The 14,884-nt window shown below is 40.3% G+C and overlaps 1 protein-coding gene across 5 annotated transcripts in view; it reads left to right on the forward strand.

Annotated features, from left to right (window-relative positions):
• Nucleotides 1-4,996: 4,996 nt before the first annotated feature.
• Nucleotides 4,997-14,884, forward strand: part of phf14 (PHD finger protein 14) — a 72,350-nt gene continuing 62,462 nt past the window's right edge. For all 5 annotated transcript variants that reach the window (XM_061059938.1, XM_061059940.1, XM_061059939.1 and 2 more), the window contains exons 1-4: nt 4,997-5,116; nt 9,118-9,228; nt 9,719-10,470; nt 11,386-11,518. In XM_061059938.1, the coding sequence (XP_060915921.1) occupies nt 5,116; nt 9,118-9,228; nt 9,719-10,470; nt 11,386-11,518 (997 nt within the window). In that variant the 5' untranslated portion in view covers nt 4,997-5,115. The remainder of the gene's footprint in view (nt 5,117-9,117; nt 9,229-9,718; nt 10,471-11,385; nt 11,519-14,884) is intronic.

A 14,884-nucleotide genomic window follows, 5' to 3' on the forward strand; every position in this document is an offset into this window, starting at 1 on the left:
GGAGGCCAGAAGCAGCAGTGTAAAGATAAGGGAGAAAAAGTAGAGCTTGCATTGCACCGTCAGGAGCACAGAGACGTCTATAAAGTGAAAGAAGCGCTGCTCTGTCGGGATATGACAGCCAATCCATCAGAGAAATGGAGGCTGCGTCTGAAGCGCCAAGGAGAGAGTGCTCGGAAGTTTTATAAATAGTTGCGTCTTTTAAAAGGAAATTGGAAGTTGTCAGACACATGTCATCTACATTTTTTTGGGGATATCTCCAGTAGAGGCACTCTTTGAACGCGACTGAAGTATCATAACGTATAAAGTGGCAGAGCTCAAAGCCGATTGGATCTCTAGTCGCAGCACAGTCACACAGTGTCAAGGTGCCCCGGCTAATGAATACTGTTTCCATGACATCTATTAACCTTGCTTATACTTGTGCTGTGTTTGTGTTTGTGTGACTGAGTGTGTGTGTCACTGTGTTTTCTGCACATCTATCTCTATGAGGGCAGCCGACCAAAACCCTCAAAAGGCTTTTATTCTCGTTTTGCAAAAAGAGAAGTTTTAGTCTGGGACCTCAAGACTTGAGGTCGTTTGGGGTCAAATGACTCTAAACTTTCAGTAAATTGGCCGCTATGGAAATTAAGTTTAGTACTGACTGTATATAAGGGCGAACTCACACTATAGGCCAAGTTGTTCTGCACCCTGCTGATGCACAACTGGCCCCCCTTCCCCAATCCCCTGATGGCCTGCACTCTGCTCCAGGTCTAACTGGCCCCGTCTGCACATTGGACAACACAGAGAATATAACTGCAACTTTACTGACTTTGTGGCTTATTTTTAGTCATTTTGGCCAGATTCAGCCATAACACTCTGGGATTTCTCCATAATAGAAAGCGGGGATCAATAACACTTCATGTCCACATTGTGGAAAATTTGTTTTCAACATTACATCAAGCAATCAGTTGACTGCAGGAAGGATGGGGCTGTCACCACTTTTTGAAAAGCCCTATTTTTATACTGCTCACAGTATTTTCTCAGGTAGGAGTTGTTTTGTTTTTTTACCAGACACACTGTTATTGTGTTCAAAGACACCAAACTCCATTGACAAATACAGTAATATTACCTCACAGAACACGATGTCGCTGTTCTTCCACTTCATGGATCTGGTATTTTTTGTTCAATGTTCTATTGAATCTGAGCTTCCTTCTCAAAACACCAGTTCTGTCATAACACTTAAACTAGTAGAAAATGGAGCACATACAGTTTTTTCGGGTGGGGGGGGAGGCAGTAGCTCAGTGTGTCGGGACTCAGGATGGGAACTGGAGGATCGCCAGTTCAATTCCCAGTGCAGACCAAATCTGGAAATTGGTCTGGTTGCTGGAGAGGTGCCAGTTCACTTCCTGAGCTCTGTCGAGGTGCCCTTGAGCATGGCACTGGATCCTACCAGCTTATGTGCGTTCGCTGTGGGCGGCCCCCTCACGTGTCCATGTCCATAGGATGTTGTTTGAGCATGTGTGTGTGTTTCAGCCTATGTGTGTGTACCATGTTCAACAACAGAGTGTAAAATTGGATTTCCCCTCACGGGATTAATAAAATATAACTTCTTCTAACAAATCTTCAGGTGCACGACCGCAAAAAGACAGAAAAGTCAGCATCTATACTTTGCTGCTTTACCCAGATTATAAAACGTTAAAGGACATTGAGTGTGCTGACTTTTCCTTTTTTCATATAACATATAAACTAACCAGCACCTCCTGTGGTCTGCGAGGTAAAATCCCTGTTTTTGTCAATTGTCATTGCTGAAACTGGTTTAAGAAATAAGTCTAACGACGGCGTCTAAAAGTCTGGATCCTGTTAGTCATGTACAAGTCTATCAGTACTTCAATTTCCTTTAAAAGGGTGCAGTTGCATAAAATCGTGTTTGGCTCATATTCAAACAAGCTTTGTTCGGTTGTCCTCCTCTGACTTTGCCCCGTTTAGCAAATAAGAGACGATTAAAATAAATGAGCCTAGATTGATCCTGATACATGTGAGGGGGAAGACTGATGGGGAAGGCAAGCAAAAGGGATGATTACAACTGTCCCTGCCTGATGACAAATGGCCCTGTATTGTGCCAGGAAGAAGCAGTTCCTTTTTTTTTTTGTTATCAGCCTGCATCAAAACACTTTGAGGATATCACAGCAGCCATCGTTGTCATCATCACTATCAGCATTTCCATCGTTTTCTCTCCTGCCCGCCTCTGATCAACATACAGCCTGAGATGCAGCCTGATAGCGTTGCAGGGAATATGACAGGTAGAGGAGTCTGAAATTGCATTGATCAGTGTGATAATGAAAGTGAGGCCAAGTGTAAATCTAACAGAATTACACTCCCTGAAATGAAACTTTCCATGCAGCTTAAACATTTCCTGAACTGTACAAATGGATAAAGCAAAGAGGCTATGAGAGTCGAGGTGAGACGTTGAAATCGAAACGATGAGGGTTTGACCTCTGCTGGGACCTCCTGGGGATAATATTTAGGAGAAAGCATCATACTGAGAGGGCACGTGTGTGTAAAGAACTACACTTCATTGTCTTTTTTTAAATCAAACAATAGATCAAGCTCATGGTCACGGGAAAACAAAAAAGCTCCAGAAATGTTTTTACTCTTTTCTCCTGAATGAAGAATGAATCTGCTTCAAACATCAGAAAGAGAGCACAATGTCTAAAAAAAAGGTTAAACATAAACATGTAGTAAAGAGAATACTGTATGAGTGTTGCCCTTAAATGAAAAAGAGAGAGAAAAACAAATAGCTTCATTAAGATTTGAGAAACAGAACATAACACTCGAGCTTTGAGCAACCAAAACACAGATAACCTACATTCAATGCTGTCCCTGAATGCATCTGCGTAGACACTGATAGTGACCACCCTGTACTCCTTCACACAATATACAGTATGTGTACATTCAGAGTCATCAGGCCATGTGGGCTGGGCCTAGCATCTGCAACTAGCACTTACTGTGTCCATGGCAACAGTGATCAAATAGAGTTACAATGTTTAAACAAGCTAACAGGGACTTTGAACCCTAAACAAATCTATTTTAACAGACATATCCTGCATTTAACAGTTTCTTTGGAATATTTAAATGAAAACAAAATGTTTGAGTCATTTAAAAGGGGCCAATGAGCTACACCAAAATGCTGTACACATTGAAAATTAACTCTGACACATTAGTCTGCGGCGCCGAATGAAAATCAGCAGACGATAAAACTCGACTTTAGTGAAGTTTGGTTTAATAGGAGCGGTATAGGAGAGGCTGTGCGGGCTCAGCGCAGGGAGCTCAGATCTTGAGAAAGCATCCTGCTGCAGATATCAGTCAGCCTGATGAGCCAGAGGACAGAAGCAATTACACTGAGAGCAAGAATAACACAGGGTTTAGGAAATAAAAACATTACTATAAGGACGCACCATGACAAGTAAGGTTTAAAACCTCATTTGAAGAGGAGTAATTGCGTTGGAAGTTATTTATGAATCCAGAGGTGAAAATGTACCAAAATGTCTGAGTTGATGTACAGCCTCGCTCCACCTCAGGATTTTGCATTTAAATTGGAATATTTGTCCCTACACACGGAGTAAATCATGTGACACCATGTTCTGCATTTATCTTTCATGAAGCCCCTTTTACATCTCATTCTACATCTGCCGAGAGTGAACTGAATTACTACCCCACCGGCAGTGCTCCACTCTGTCTCACAATTAAGTGTTCACTGGTAACCAATTACCGCTGAGGCGTGCAGAACAAATTATATTTAAGCAAGTGTCATCTTCGGCGCTCACTTATACAAACCTGATGTTGCAATCTGATGAACATAGCAGGAAACCTTTTTACTCTGAATTACAGCTGTTGACAAACAGGAACCAATAAGTCCTTCAGGGTATCAGGGGCCCTTGTGAACGAGGTTCTAATTCATGGAAAATATATTTATTTTTAGTTTTATTGACTCCAAAGTGGATATGAACTAAATCAAGACTCACAGATTAAGAATCAGAAAGAGATGCAGAAGAAAAAAATGCATCAAAAAAACTAAAAGGGATCTCAACTGCGGCACAAAACATAAAGATGAACGTTGACACCAACCCGAGAAAGTTGCACCTTCAAGATTACCTTTACCTTTCCTTTGATCAAGGATAAGTCGAGATCACCCAGTTTATACACAGATCCCTTACAGTACATATCCAGAATTAGTTCAATAAGAGCTCTTATGTGGAAGGTTTTTGCAGAAATTGTGAATGTAACATCATTAGCACAAACATTAAAATCAGTGCAGGTGAAATTGTATAAAAGTTTGCAAACAAACACTATTTCATTACAAGACACATTTAAAAACTGGTATTTCTAGGCAAGAAAACGTCACTATATAGGTATTAAAAAAAACATATACCTCCCCCTGAAAAGATATATATATATATTAATCAACCAACTGACGTGTCACAAATTGAAGGAGTCTTTGCAGATGTTAGGTGACTGATTGCATCTTACGTGCTCCTTTGCAAAAGTCTGATGAGCTGAGGAGCATTTCTCAAAAGACATCCTCCAACGGGTGTTCTTATTATGGTGATTGAGAGAGCTGTCTAACACATCCATCCAAAATGTATCATACCGGTCATCTTTCCCATAAGGATGTTAATGTTTCACAATAGGATAATAAATGTAGAATTGTCTGATAAGCTTAGTTGTAGGTTACTGCTTAAGAATGTAGTTTTTTAGATGATGCATGAAAGCAATCATGCAAGAAAGTTGTTGTTGGTTTAAGCAGCAGCTTGGTACACTGGTTTGGTTTATTTTCTTTAGGGACTGACTTTTTAAATGTCTTTTTTTTGCACAAATAATTTAAAAAAAATGAATAATTCTATTACATTCTATTCAGTATCTTAAATGATAAAATTAATATATGATTATGAATGCAAAAAATGAAATAATTATTGTTTAAGTTTGTGTCTCCTCATTGTAGACATCCTGTATCCCCGTCGTTAACTGTCCCCATGGCAACAACATCCAGCCGTCAGTACGTCACTGCTGCTTTCTTTTGTCCATGTAGCATGCTGCTAAAGGGAGAGCTGCCTTGTTCCCTGTAGTTAAAACGAAATACAGAGTGAGTCCTTCTTTACACTTTCATTTCCACATAAGATTCCGAACCATTTTGAGAATGTAAAAATTTGAAAAAGCTGATTTTATGAAGATAATTGTGGATTCACTGAAGTGGTGGTTAGCAGCTAGCCGGCTAAGCTACCTCAGCTACGCTCTGTGACTAGCATTCGGTGCTACTACTCATGCTAATTGGTCTTTGTTTTACGTTCACCGCCGTGTTCTGTTTGCTTTATAAATAAACCGGGATACATCGCATCTTAATGCCACTCTTAGTGTTACATCTGTGTGAAGCGGAGTTGATTTAGCCTTAATTAGCTAGCCACGGTGCTTGTCAGGCAAGATGTGAGACGAGGATAAAAACTGGACTTAGCGTGATACTGTCTGACTGCTTACATGCATATTACCCGCATGTTGTGCTAAAATTAGTCTGCTGGGTAAACTGTGGGCCTCAAAGGCAAAGGTTACAGTTACCTGCAGAGGTGCTCTTTGTTTGCTAACAGTTTGCTAAAAGCTAAGCTACGCAATGTGTTAGGACTGATCAGGTTCTCGTGTTTGTCCTAATCACAGCATCACTGTCATGTATTAGGAGGCAGCTGGGTTTCATTACATTAAACTCGTGTTTTACGTCTTTGTTGTAGAGACCTGGCTCGGACTCAGTGGTCTGTGTGACATTTTAAATAATGTAAACAAACTTTATGGTGAACAGGACCTGAAGCAAAGACAGATATGAAGCAGCAGGGGGTTTGACATCAAAGCAATAGAAACACTTTATCTGACAGAAATATTCAACTTTGACTAAGTCATTGTTGCTCAAAATGACAACTATAAAGTGTACGCTGAAGATGAGATGACTCTTAGTTCAATGTGATGCACAACTTAGTTACCTCATGCCCAATGTGACATGCTTTGTTGAGCTGTTCTAGTAATCAAATCAAATCACGTTTATTTGTATAGCACAAAACAGCTTCACCTGACCAAAGTGCTTTACAGGCAATGCGTAAAAGCAAGAAATAAAATAAAAACATTAATCTATACATATGCACATATATACATATATAAACACATATACACGTACATATACATAACACACACACACAAATATATATATATGCACAGACATACATACATACATACATACATACATATCACAAACACATAGACTCATACCTACGTGCACATGCATACATACCTAAGCTCAATATATGGGGTCTATTTCAACTTGTTTTAAATGCCAGGGAAAAGAGGTGAGTTTTGAGTTTTGAGTTTTGATTTGAATGAATTTAACGAGTTGATTTGTCTGATGGAGGGAGGCAGTTGATTCCACAGTCGGGGGCCAGCCACTGAGAAGGCACGGTCGCCTCTGAGTTTTCATTGAGCTCGAGGGACTGCAAGCAGCGACTGTTCAGAGGACCTAAGTGGGCGTGATGGGGTGTAGGGGGTTACAAGTTCTGTTAGATACGGGGGGGGGGGGGTCTAGACCATGCAGTGACTTACAAACAAGTAATAGAATTTTAAAATGGACTCTTAAGATCTACAGGGAGCCAGTGAAGGGAGGCAAGTGTTTATAGGGTGATATTTGTTCAGTTGTTCACTTGTATTTCTGCAGGGCACCCCTGGAAAAGGGTCCTGTGTCTCATTGGATATAATTGTTACAGTATCATAGGGCTGGGCGATATGGACCAAAAGTCGTATCTCGATATTGTTTAGCTGAATGGCGATACGCGATATATACCGATATGTATTTTATTAACAGTGAAAACACATGGAAAAATAAACTACCTGTTTGTGAATTTAAAAAGTAATATTATAAAATAAAAATGTTCCTTAAATACAATAAAAGAGAGAGAGAGGAGGAGCAGGGTTAAGAGGGAGAGACAGTCAGTCATCATCATTGACTACGTTTACATGCACACCATATTCCTATTAAGGTCCATATTCTGGTTAAGGCAATATTCCGAAAAAGGTGTTTACATGCTCCGCGGAGTGCTGATCTACTGGAATATTCCCGTTTACATGTTAATCAGCATATTCTGAATAAACCGTAGTAGTAGTAGTAGTAGTAGTAGTAGTAGTAGCGTCATGACAAGATGTCATCTATGGGCGTTCTTTTGGCACGCACTGTATTGGCATTTCCACCAAATAGTCCAAGATGCTTGCTTTTGCGATATACTGTGTAATATTCTTATCACTTCTCCATCAAAGTGTGACTGGAACACTCGTTCTCATTCACCTCCTCAACCGTGGCCGACGAGAACAGGAGGAAATGGTAAACTGAGCTCTACGCGTTACGCCATAGATACCAACCAAAGCCCCGCGGAGACTATCGATGAAAGTTCAGCCAGGACTGGTGGGAGCGAGTAGTAGTAAATTTGTCTCCTCCTCGGCCCAAAAGTGTAACGTCTTTTGCGTGTTTCTCACCATGTTGAACATGCGCAGAAGTCAACCGATCCTTGAAGTAGCACATTCAGGAGCATATTCCGACTAACGCGTTTACATGACCCAATATTCGGGTTGATACAGGCATATGCCAGGGGTCTTATTCAGGTTTTTAATAATCGGAAAATGAGCTTAATCAGGTTATGACAATTGGAATAAGGTGTTTACATGACTCCTACGCAATCAGAATATTCTCATTATTTCGATTAATACAGGAATATGGTGTGCATATAAATGTAGTCATTGAGATGAGAAAAAAGTGACCTGGCACCTCTGTAACGTTATTTTAATGCAACTTAAACTATATCGATATTAACGATATTGTCTTACCATATATCTTGTTTGAAAATATATCGATATAGCTTAAAAACTCGATATATTTCCCAGCTCTCCAGTATCACCCAGCCTAGTATATTGCTTCAATGGGCTTCAAACATGGCATGTCCCTTGTATTCATTTGCAGATGCTGTTCTAAACAGACTGATGGTGTGAGTTGTTTTCGGAGCTGATTACTGAGAGTTCTGATTTGTTAGTTGTAGACGTTATAAGTGTTGCTTTGCTTCTAAAGTTCAACCTGCGTTGAGAATGAAAAAAGGGAGCATGTCACTTGTAGTCCACTGAGGCATAGCACCAATGATTCGAAGGTCATAATGATCAGTAGCATATGTCTGAAAAGATGCATATTTAGAAAAGGAGACATATTCCAGTGGAAATCAAAGAATTTGGTCAGAAATCAGCAGAAGGCCATATACTTTAAAAGTGTTATAGTAAAGCCCACCTGCCTGTAAATCAAAGCTAGCACAATATCTAATGTGTTTCTACATGTATAAACTGCATACCAACATTTTGGGGTTTAAGTGGCTGCAGAAATACCATGTAAAAAATCTAAAGAGTTGTGAGTAATGTAAGCCTCTGAAGCCAGCATCAATAGAGAGTCTGTTTTATGCTGCTTAATCTAGGGTGCTATTGCCTGCTTTTCAAGCTTAGTTCTTTAAAACAAAAGCAAAAAAGTTTACTGATGAGTTCAGCCAGGACATCCTCTAATATACCTTCAGTTACTATTTTAGCTACGATAACTTTTTTCATATCTGACAATATCTGTATGTCATGTGCAGAAATTTAAGGACCGCCCCCTTAAAATAATCCTTACCCTAATTTACAGAATTTAGAAAAGTTTCCCACCGCTGAACACAAGTGTCAACTGAAGCTCATGCTTTATTCTTCAGACCTATATAAAGATATGAGTTCAGTTTTTTATATACGTTATATTTATCGATAAATTATAATGGCTATGATAGTCTGTGTTTGATCTTCGTATATCATCTAATCACTGTGTGATGTGTTTTTCTCACATCTCTTCTTATAATGGTTTTGAGTGGGAGCAAATCATCTGACAGCAAAACTTTAATTATAGGATTGAACCTATTTTTAGGTATAGACGAGTAAGATTTATCTCATGACATCCTTGGAGAAGTTTTTTTCCACCGCTTGTCACTGCACTCTTAAAGCCAATCTGGACCTGAACGCTCACTCACTCGCTCTTGTCATGTTTGTTTCTCCCTTTTGTAGTGGACCGCAGTTTGAAGCGCCGGCAGGTGAAGCCACTTGCTGCCTCTCTGTTAGACGCCTTGGATTATGACAGCTCAGATGACAGTGACTTTGAAGTGGGAGATGCCACAGGTAAACACAAGCTCTTTTTTGACCAGCAGCCTTAAATTTATAAAAAGTTAACATCGTAATAAAAGGAAAGAATCACAAAGGCAGAATTAGCAAACCTGAGGAAGCTCCAGGCGAAACACGTTGTTGGCTCAGAATCAAATACAGAGTTTTTAATTCACTTTTCATAATATTATTATCTATTTGTGAATTAATCTGGTTCCAGGTTTCATAAGAGGTTAATGGAGTTAGACATTTGTTCTAAACTTAGTAATGTTGCAAAGTTTTGTAACCATGATTTCTCATTTACATTGTTGGTGGTCTTCCAGTGAGAGGGTAAGGTTGAGATTATTTCAATGAATATGTTCAACTTTATTCTCTAGATTGTCTTTAAAGTGATTTCCTTTAAACACGTCACCTTTCACCAAGTTCCTACTGATGCTGGAGCAGCCACAGGTTGCTCTCAACGTTATTCATCTTTTTCCTCCTCTGTCTTTGTTTTGTGTTCTGACAGGATCAGACGGCACAGGAAACGGCAGTGACGAGGAGGGGTCTAAAGCTAGTGCTGCAGGTTCAGAGAGCGACTCGGAGAACGCTGGTTCTGCAGAAGATGGAATAGACGAAGAGGAGGCCAAAGACCTGGCTGCTGAGGACAACCTAACCGAGGATGAAGAGAAGAGCAAGCAGCAGCCCTCCTCGGACAGCTCCACCAAAGACGCCTCCGCTGCCACACCACCCAAGAGCCGACGCAAGAGCAAGAAGGCGTCAGAGCCCGAGCCTCCTGCAGCTGCGGGTACTGAGTCTACCTCAACATCAGGCTCGGGCAGTGTCAACGCTGAAGAGGCAGAGCCCAAGAAGTGGAACTTCCGCAGGAACCGGCCCCTGCTGGACTTCACCACCATGGAGGAGCTCAACGAGATGGACGACTACGACAGCGAGGACGATAACGACTGGAGACCCACAGCGGGGAAGAAGAAAGGCAAAGCGGCCACTCAGAAAGGAGGGACTGAGGAAGAGGAGGGTGGAAGTGCCAGTGATGATGATGATGATGACGACGACGATAACGATGACGACGATGATGACGACGACGACGATGACGACGATGATGACGATGAGAAGGAAGAGGGAGGTGAAAACAACAACAACAACAACAGCAGCAGTGACAGTGAAAAAGAGGTGAAGAAGCCCAAGAAGAAGGCGAAGAGCAGCAGCACTTTTGATGAAGAGCTGACTAATGACAGCATGTCGCAGGGGAAGAGCAACGAGGTGAGTGCAAATACAGTCTCACAAAGAGTTCAAAATGTCAAATCCAACCGAAACAAAATAAAATGTTGTTCCCTTTTTGCTGCTGAAGTGTTAAAACTCAACAGAGAAATGAGAATTTTCTACATGTTGAGTGCAGAATGGTGCCTCATCAGTACATTCATCAGGCAGAATGTCTTCAGTCTTGAGTACGAAATCTTTCATTTTGTGCAAAATGTTAATTCAAGCATTCTATTTTAAAATGATTTTTGATTTTTGGGTTATTCAAGTACTCTCAAAAACCTCGGCCTTTTGACATTATTTTCGCTCCAGACATTATTTTGCACTGGCGGTACAGGCTGCAGAGAAATACTTAGGAACAAATGCACATCTCAAATTGCGGACACTGAAAGATGTTGTTTTTTGTCCCTAACATTCTCAGGTTGTTATTCTAGGTGTCTGATAATATTAAAGAAATGACACCTACAGAGATAAAGCTTTTTCATCAACAATTGTTCATGAAACCATTAGAAGCCATTACAAAACATATGAGAGTTCCTGTTTTCAGTTTTGTGTTATTTATGGCTGTGTTTTAATACACTATTGATTTGAAAACACTGAATCATTTTTTTTATCTTGAAGCGGTCCTAGTTATAAAAAAAGTCTGCAGATGAACTAGTTGGCTACTTTGTTTGGCACTCCATGAAACCAAACAACAATACGAGTCACAAAGTCAGCGTATAATCCAGTGACAGGTTTAGATGGTATCGGAGTGATTCCAGGAGAATTTTTCCCTTTGTTGCAATCGACTTAGCGCAGCGTCCATGAGCATTGTTTATGGGATTTACTAACTGCCAGTTACTGGATCTGTGCTCGGATCAAGGGGAGGGGGGCGTCAGATAAGTGGCTTTACTCAGGCTCTGTTTCCTGATTCCCCAGGACGCCTTGCTGGACCGGTCCCAGACCTGGAGCACTCAGCACATCCTCATCTGCTGCGTGTGTCTGGGAGACAACAGCGAGGACGCAGACGAGATCATTCAGTGTGACAACTGTGGGGTGACTGTGCACGAAGGTAGGCTGCAGAATTAGGACAATATATACAATACATACATTGTTTTTTACAGGTGCTAAGCATAGACAATAAAACATGGACGTAGTCTCAGTGACACTGGTTTCTGAAGAGATGCTTTGGAGCTCATTGATGGTGGTTGTCATGTTGGTAAATGTTATCTCAACCCAGCTTTTGAAAATCTGGACAAGAGCCCTAACCCTCCTGGCAAATGTCTGCTACACGACAACATCAGCCTGCCCCAAACTATTCAGGTTTATCTATAGCCTTTAGCTTAAATATATTCAAGTTACATAAAGAATTCAGTCTCCGTACCATGTTGCAAACACAGGTGTTGTGTAAAACATGAAGAACAGCAGGTAGACATAAAAACTGAATTAAAGATGATATTTATTTTTTGTTTATTTATCACATTTCATTTTGTTTCAAAAAATCAACCTGGCAATATATCGTCATGTGCTCCCTGCAAATCCATGCATCGATTCAGATGTTACAGAATCGATACGGCTGCAAAGCTGTTGTGACAGTTTTGAAAGTTAGTTGACCTATGCTGCAGTTCAGTGTTTGAAGTTGTAGGATCTTTGATACGTCTCTGCTTTTATTCTGAACAATAAAGAACAGCTGCTGTAGTGAATTCTGTGTAGGACATGGTCATAATCCAAAATCAATGATTATCAGGATATTTATCGTCTTGTGGGGTTGTGGACAATACCCAGCCCTAATTCATATGATCATGGCAATATTTAATCCTTACTCATATCGTGCAGGCATAGACTGTTCTTTTGTTCTTAGTTTGAATTGACATCCCACCCAGCTATCAGACAGCCTTTGTCTTCAGACACTCCCACACACTTTCTCACTTATTGCCCACTGATCATGGTTTGAATGTTTGACTGCTGTTGAACAGAAGATGGTCATTGTTTTGGCAGCTTCTTTATCCTTGAGATTGAATATTATTCATGAAAAAAAAAGACAAATGCAGTCATTTTAATCACCCCACAGAATGTTGGGACAAAAAAAAAAGCATCTTGTGTTGCTGTATTGTTACCACGTTAACAGTGCAACAGGAGGAAATCAACTTCTTGTTTCAGCTTTATCAGCTGAGTGAGTCTGACTGCTTGGAAACAAGATCAATGACTGAGTCATCTCTTTGGGATTGGAGTTCTCCCACACATCCATAGTCACAGCTGACCATGCAGCGGGGATCGATGGGACACCACTAATTTTCAGTCACTTCATTTATTAATCTATTTCCTCTTATTTGGACCAATCGAAAAGCAGCAGACAAATGCAGACGGACTGTAAAGAGCTGCTTCTTTCTTTCCCTCTTGCTGTCAGTGTAGCTTGTGCCTCTCAACATAAAGGGATTTAATTGAAACGGTATATAAATTAGCATTGACATGATTACTCAATAAGTCACCTGAATCTCTACAGCTGCTGTTTAAAGTGTTTTTTTTCCAGCTGCACTTTGTTCAAGCCTGTTTTATGCAATGTTATGACGACGTCACCGATAAGTCTCCACATTCATGAAAAAAAAAGACAAATGCCTTCACTGAGCTACCAGCTCAGTGAAGGTCAACCCAATAATCTTAAATATTAGAGCCAGACCGATTAATCGGCTAGCCAACAATATCGGACGATAGTAGCTTATCCAGTGGCTATCAGTATCGGCTATTATATCGCAGATATTTGCCGATATTACAAGATTTATTGACCAGTCAAATTGCATTTCTTGAGAGTTTCATTGTATTACACCAGCAGTTCTCTTTCACCAGAAGAGGGCGCTATATGGATTATAACAAGCATCATTACTCTCAATTCAAGCGGTGATGAACGTACTGTACGAACTGTACATGCACAGTTACTTTCCAGTTGAGTGACCATCTTGTCTTTATCATATATCTTTTCCACAAGTGTTTGATATCCGCATTTGTGGGATCAATGCAATAAATGTGTGTATCTATATCTATATATCTCTATCTCTAAAGATATCGGCCACAATATATCATATCTGATTTTTTTTCCTCCCCAATATTGATATCTGTATCGGCCCCAAAAATAACATATCGGTCGGGCATATTAAAAATGCCAGAGGGCTAGAGAATGAGTCGCTAAGAACACCCCGAATGTCCACACAGTCAAAAAAAGTGATAAAATCTTGACATTTAAGAGCACTTCACCGTTTAGGCATATATTGCACTTCTCAAAACTACTTTCCCTTGGCATTTTGGTGCTTATAATACATTTAATTATAAAAAAAATGTCTTTGTTGCCTGTATCTGATGCTTGATGGTACCAAAAAAACATTACTGAAAGGTGTAAGATATTTCCTGATTTGTTTTTAAAACGTGTCTTGATTGAGTCCTAACGTAGAAAGCAATAATCAGGGATGACATTCATCACTTACAGCTGTTTTTTATTATATGTTTTATCTTAACCTTGTATCAGACTGATCCATGTAATTCCAAAAATTACCAAGATTTCTGATTAATACCTGTATCTAATACAAATACCGGCGCAACCAATATATATCAGTAAAATGCTGACATGCGCCGTCATGACCGTAATTGAGCAGATATCACCCACCGCTCAGGAAAAAAGCGTGCAGTGGGTGATGAAATGAGTTAATGTAAGGTAACCATTTTTTAATAGAGCACATTATGTACGCAGTGTATGTCTAGAAATTTTGACCAGTTTCATGATGAAACAACCCTGTAATATAATGAAAATAATGGGTTGCATTGGGTTACATAATCAGCTACGATGTCGACATCTGCCTGTAATCACAAATTTACACTCAAGACAGCCCAACGCGACAGTGATTGGCTGAACTGTATCAGAGTTTAGCCATGTAGCAGTGAGCACCTTTGAGCAGGACTTGTCAGATTATCTCGGTTTTATGATATCCAAACACTCACACACACACACACACACACACACACACACACACACACACACTGAAGTGGAGGGTGGGAACTATCCTAATCACCAATTCTCCATAGGCAGACGGAAGATATTAGGAGCAGGTCTTAAATTTATCTTGTTCGTTCGGTCGGCTGATATTTTCTTCCTCTGAGACATGTTTAATCTCTCTGAAAAGACACACAGGGGAGACTAAGTGGTTTGCAGTGGCAGCACTTGCGGCCACTTCCTATCTTCCTCTCCAAGGACATGACTGGTGCTCCTTTTTTTTTCTGGGGCAGTGAAATATGGAACTTAATTCGAGCCATAAGTTTGGCGCCCCTGTGTACTTGTGCTCTAAGTGGACAGATCTATTGTTCCATTGGAGGTTTAATTCAACAGCTCAGCTATTTTTTTGTCATGTTGTATACGATCTTCTCCATGAGATTTACAGCAAAGCAGCTTTAT

Source organism: Labrus mixtus, chromosome 16, assembly GCF_963584025.1.
Source record: "Labrus mixtus chromosome 16, fLabMix1.1, whole genome shotgun sequence".
NCBI lineage: Eukaryota > Metazoa > Chordata > Actinopteri > Labriformes > Labridae > Labrus > Labrus mixtus.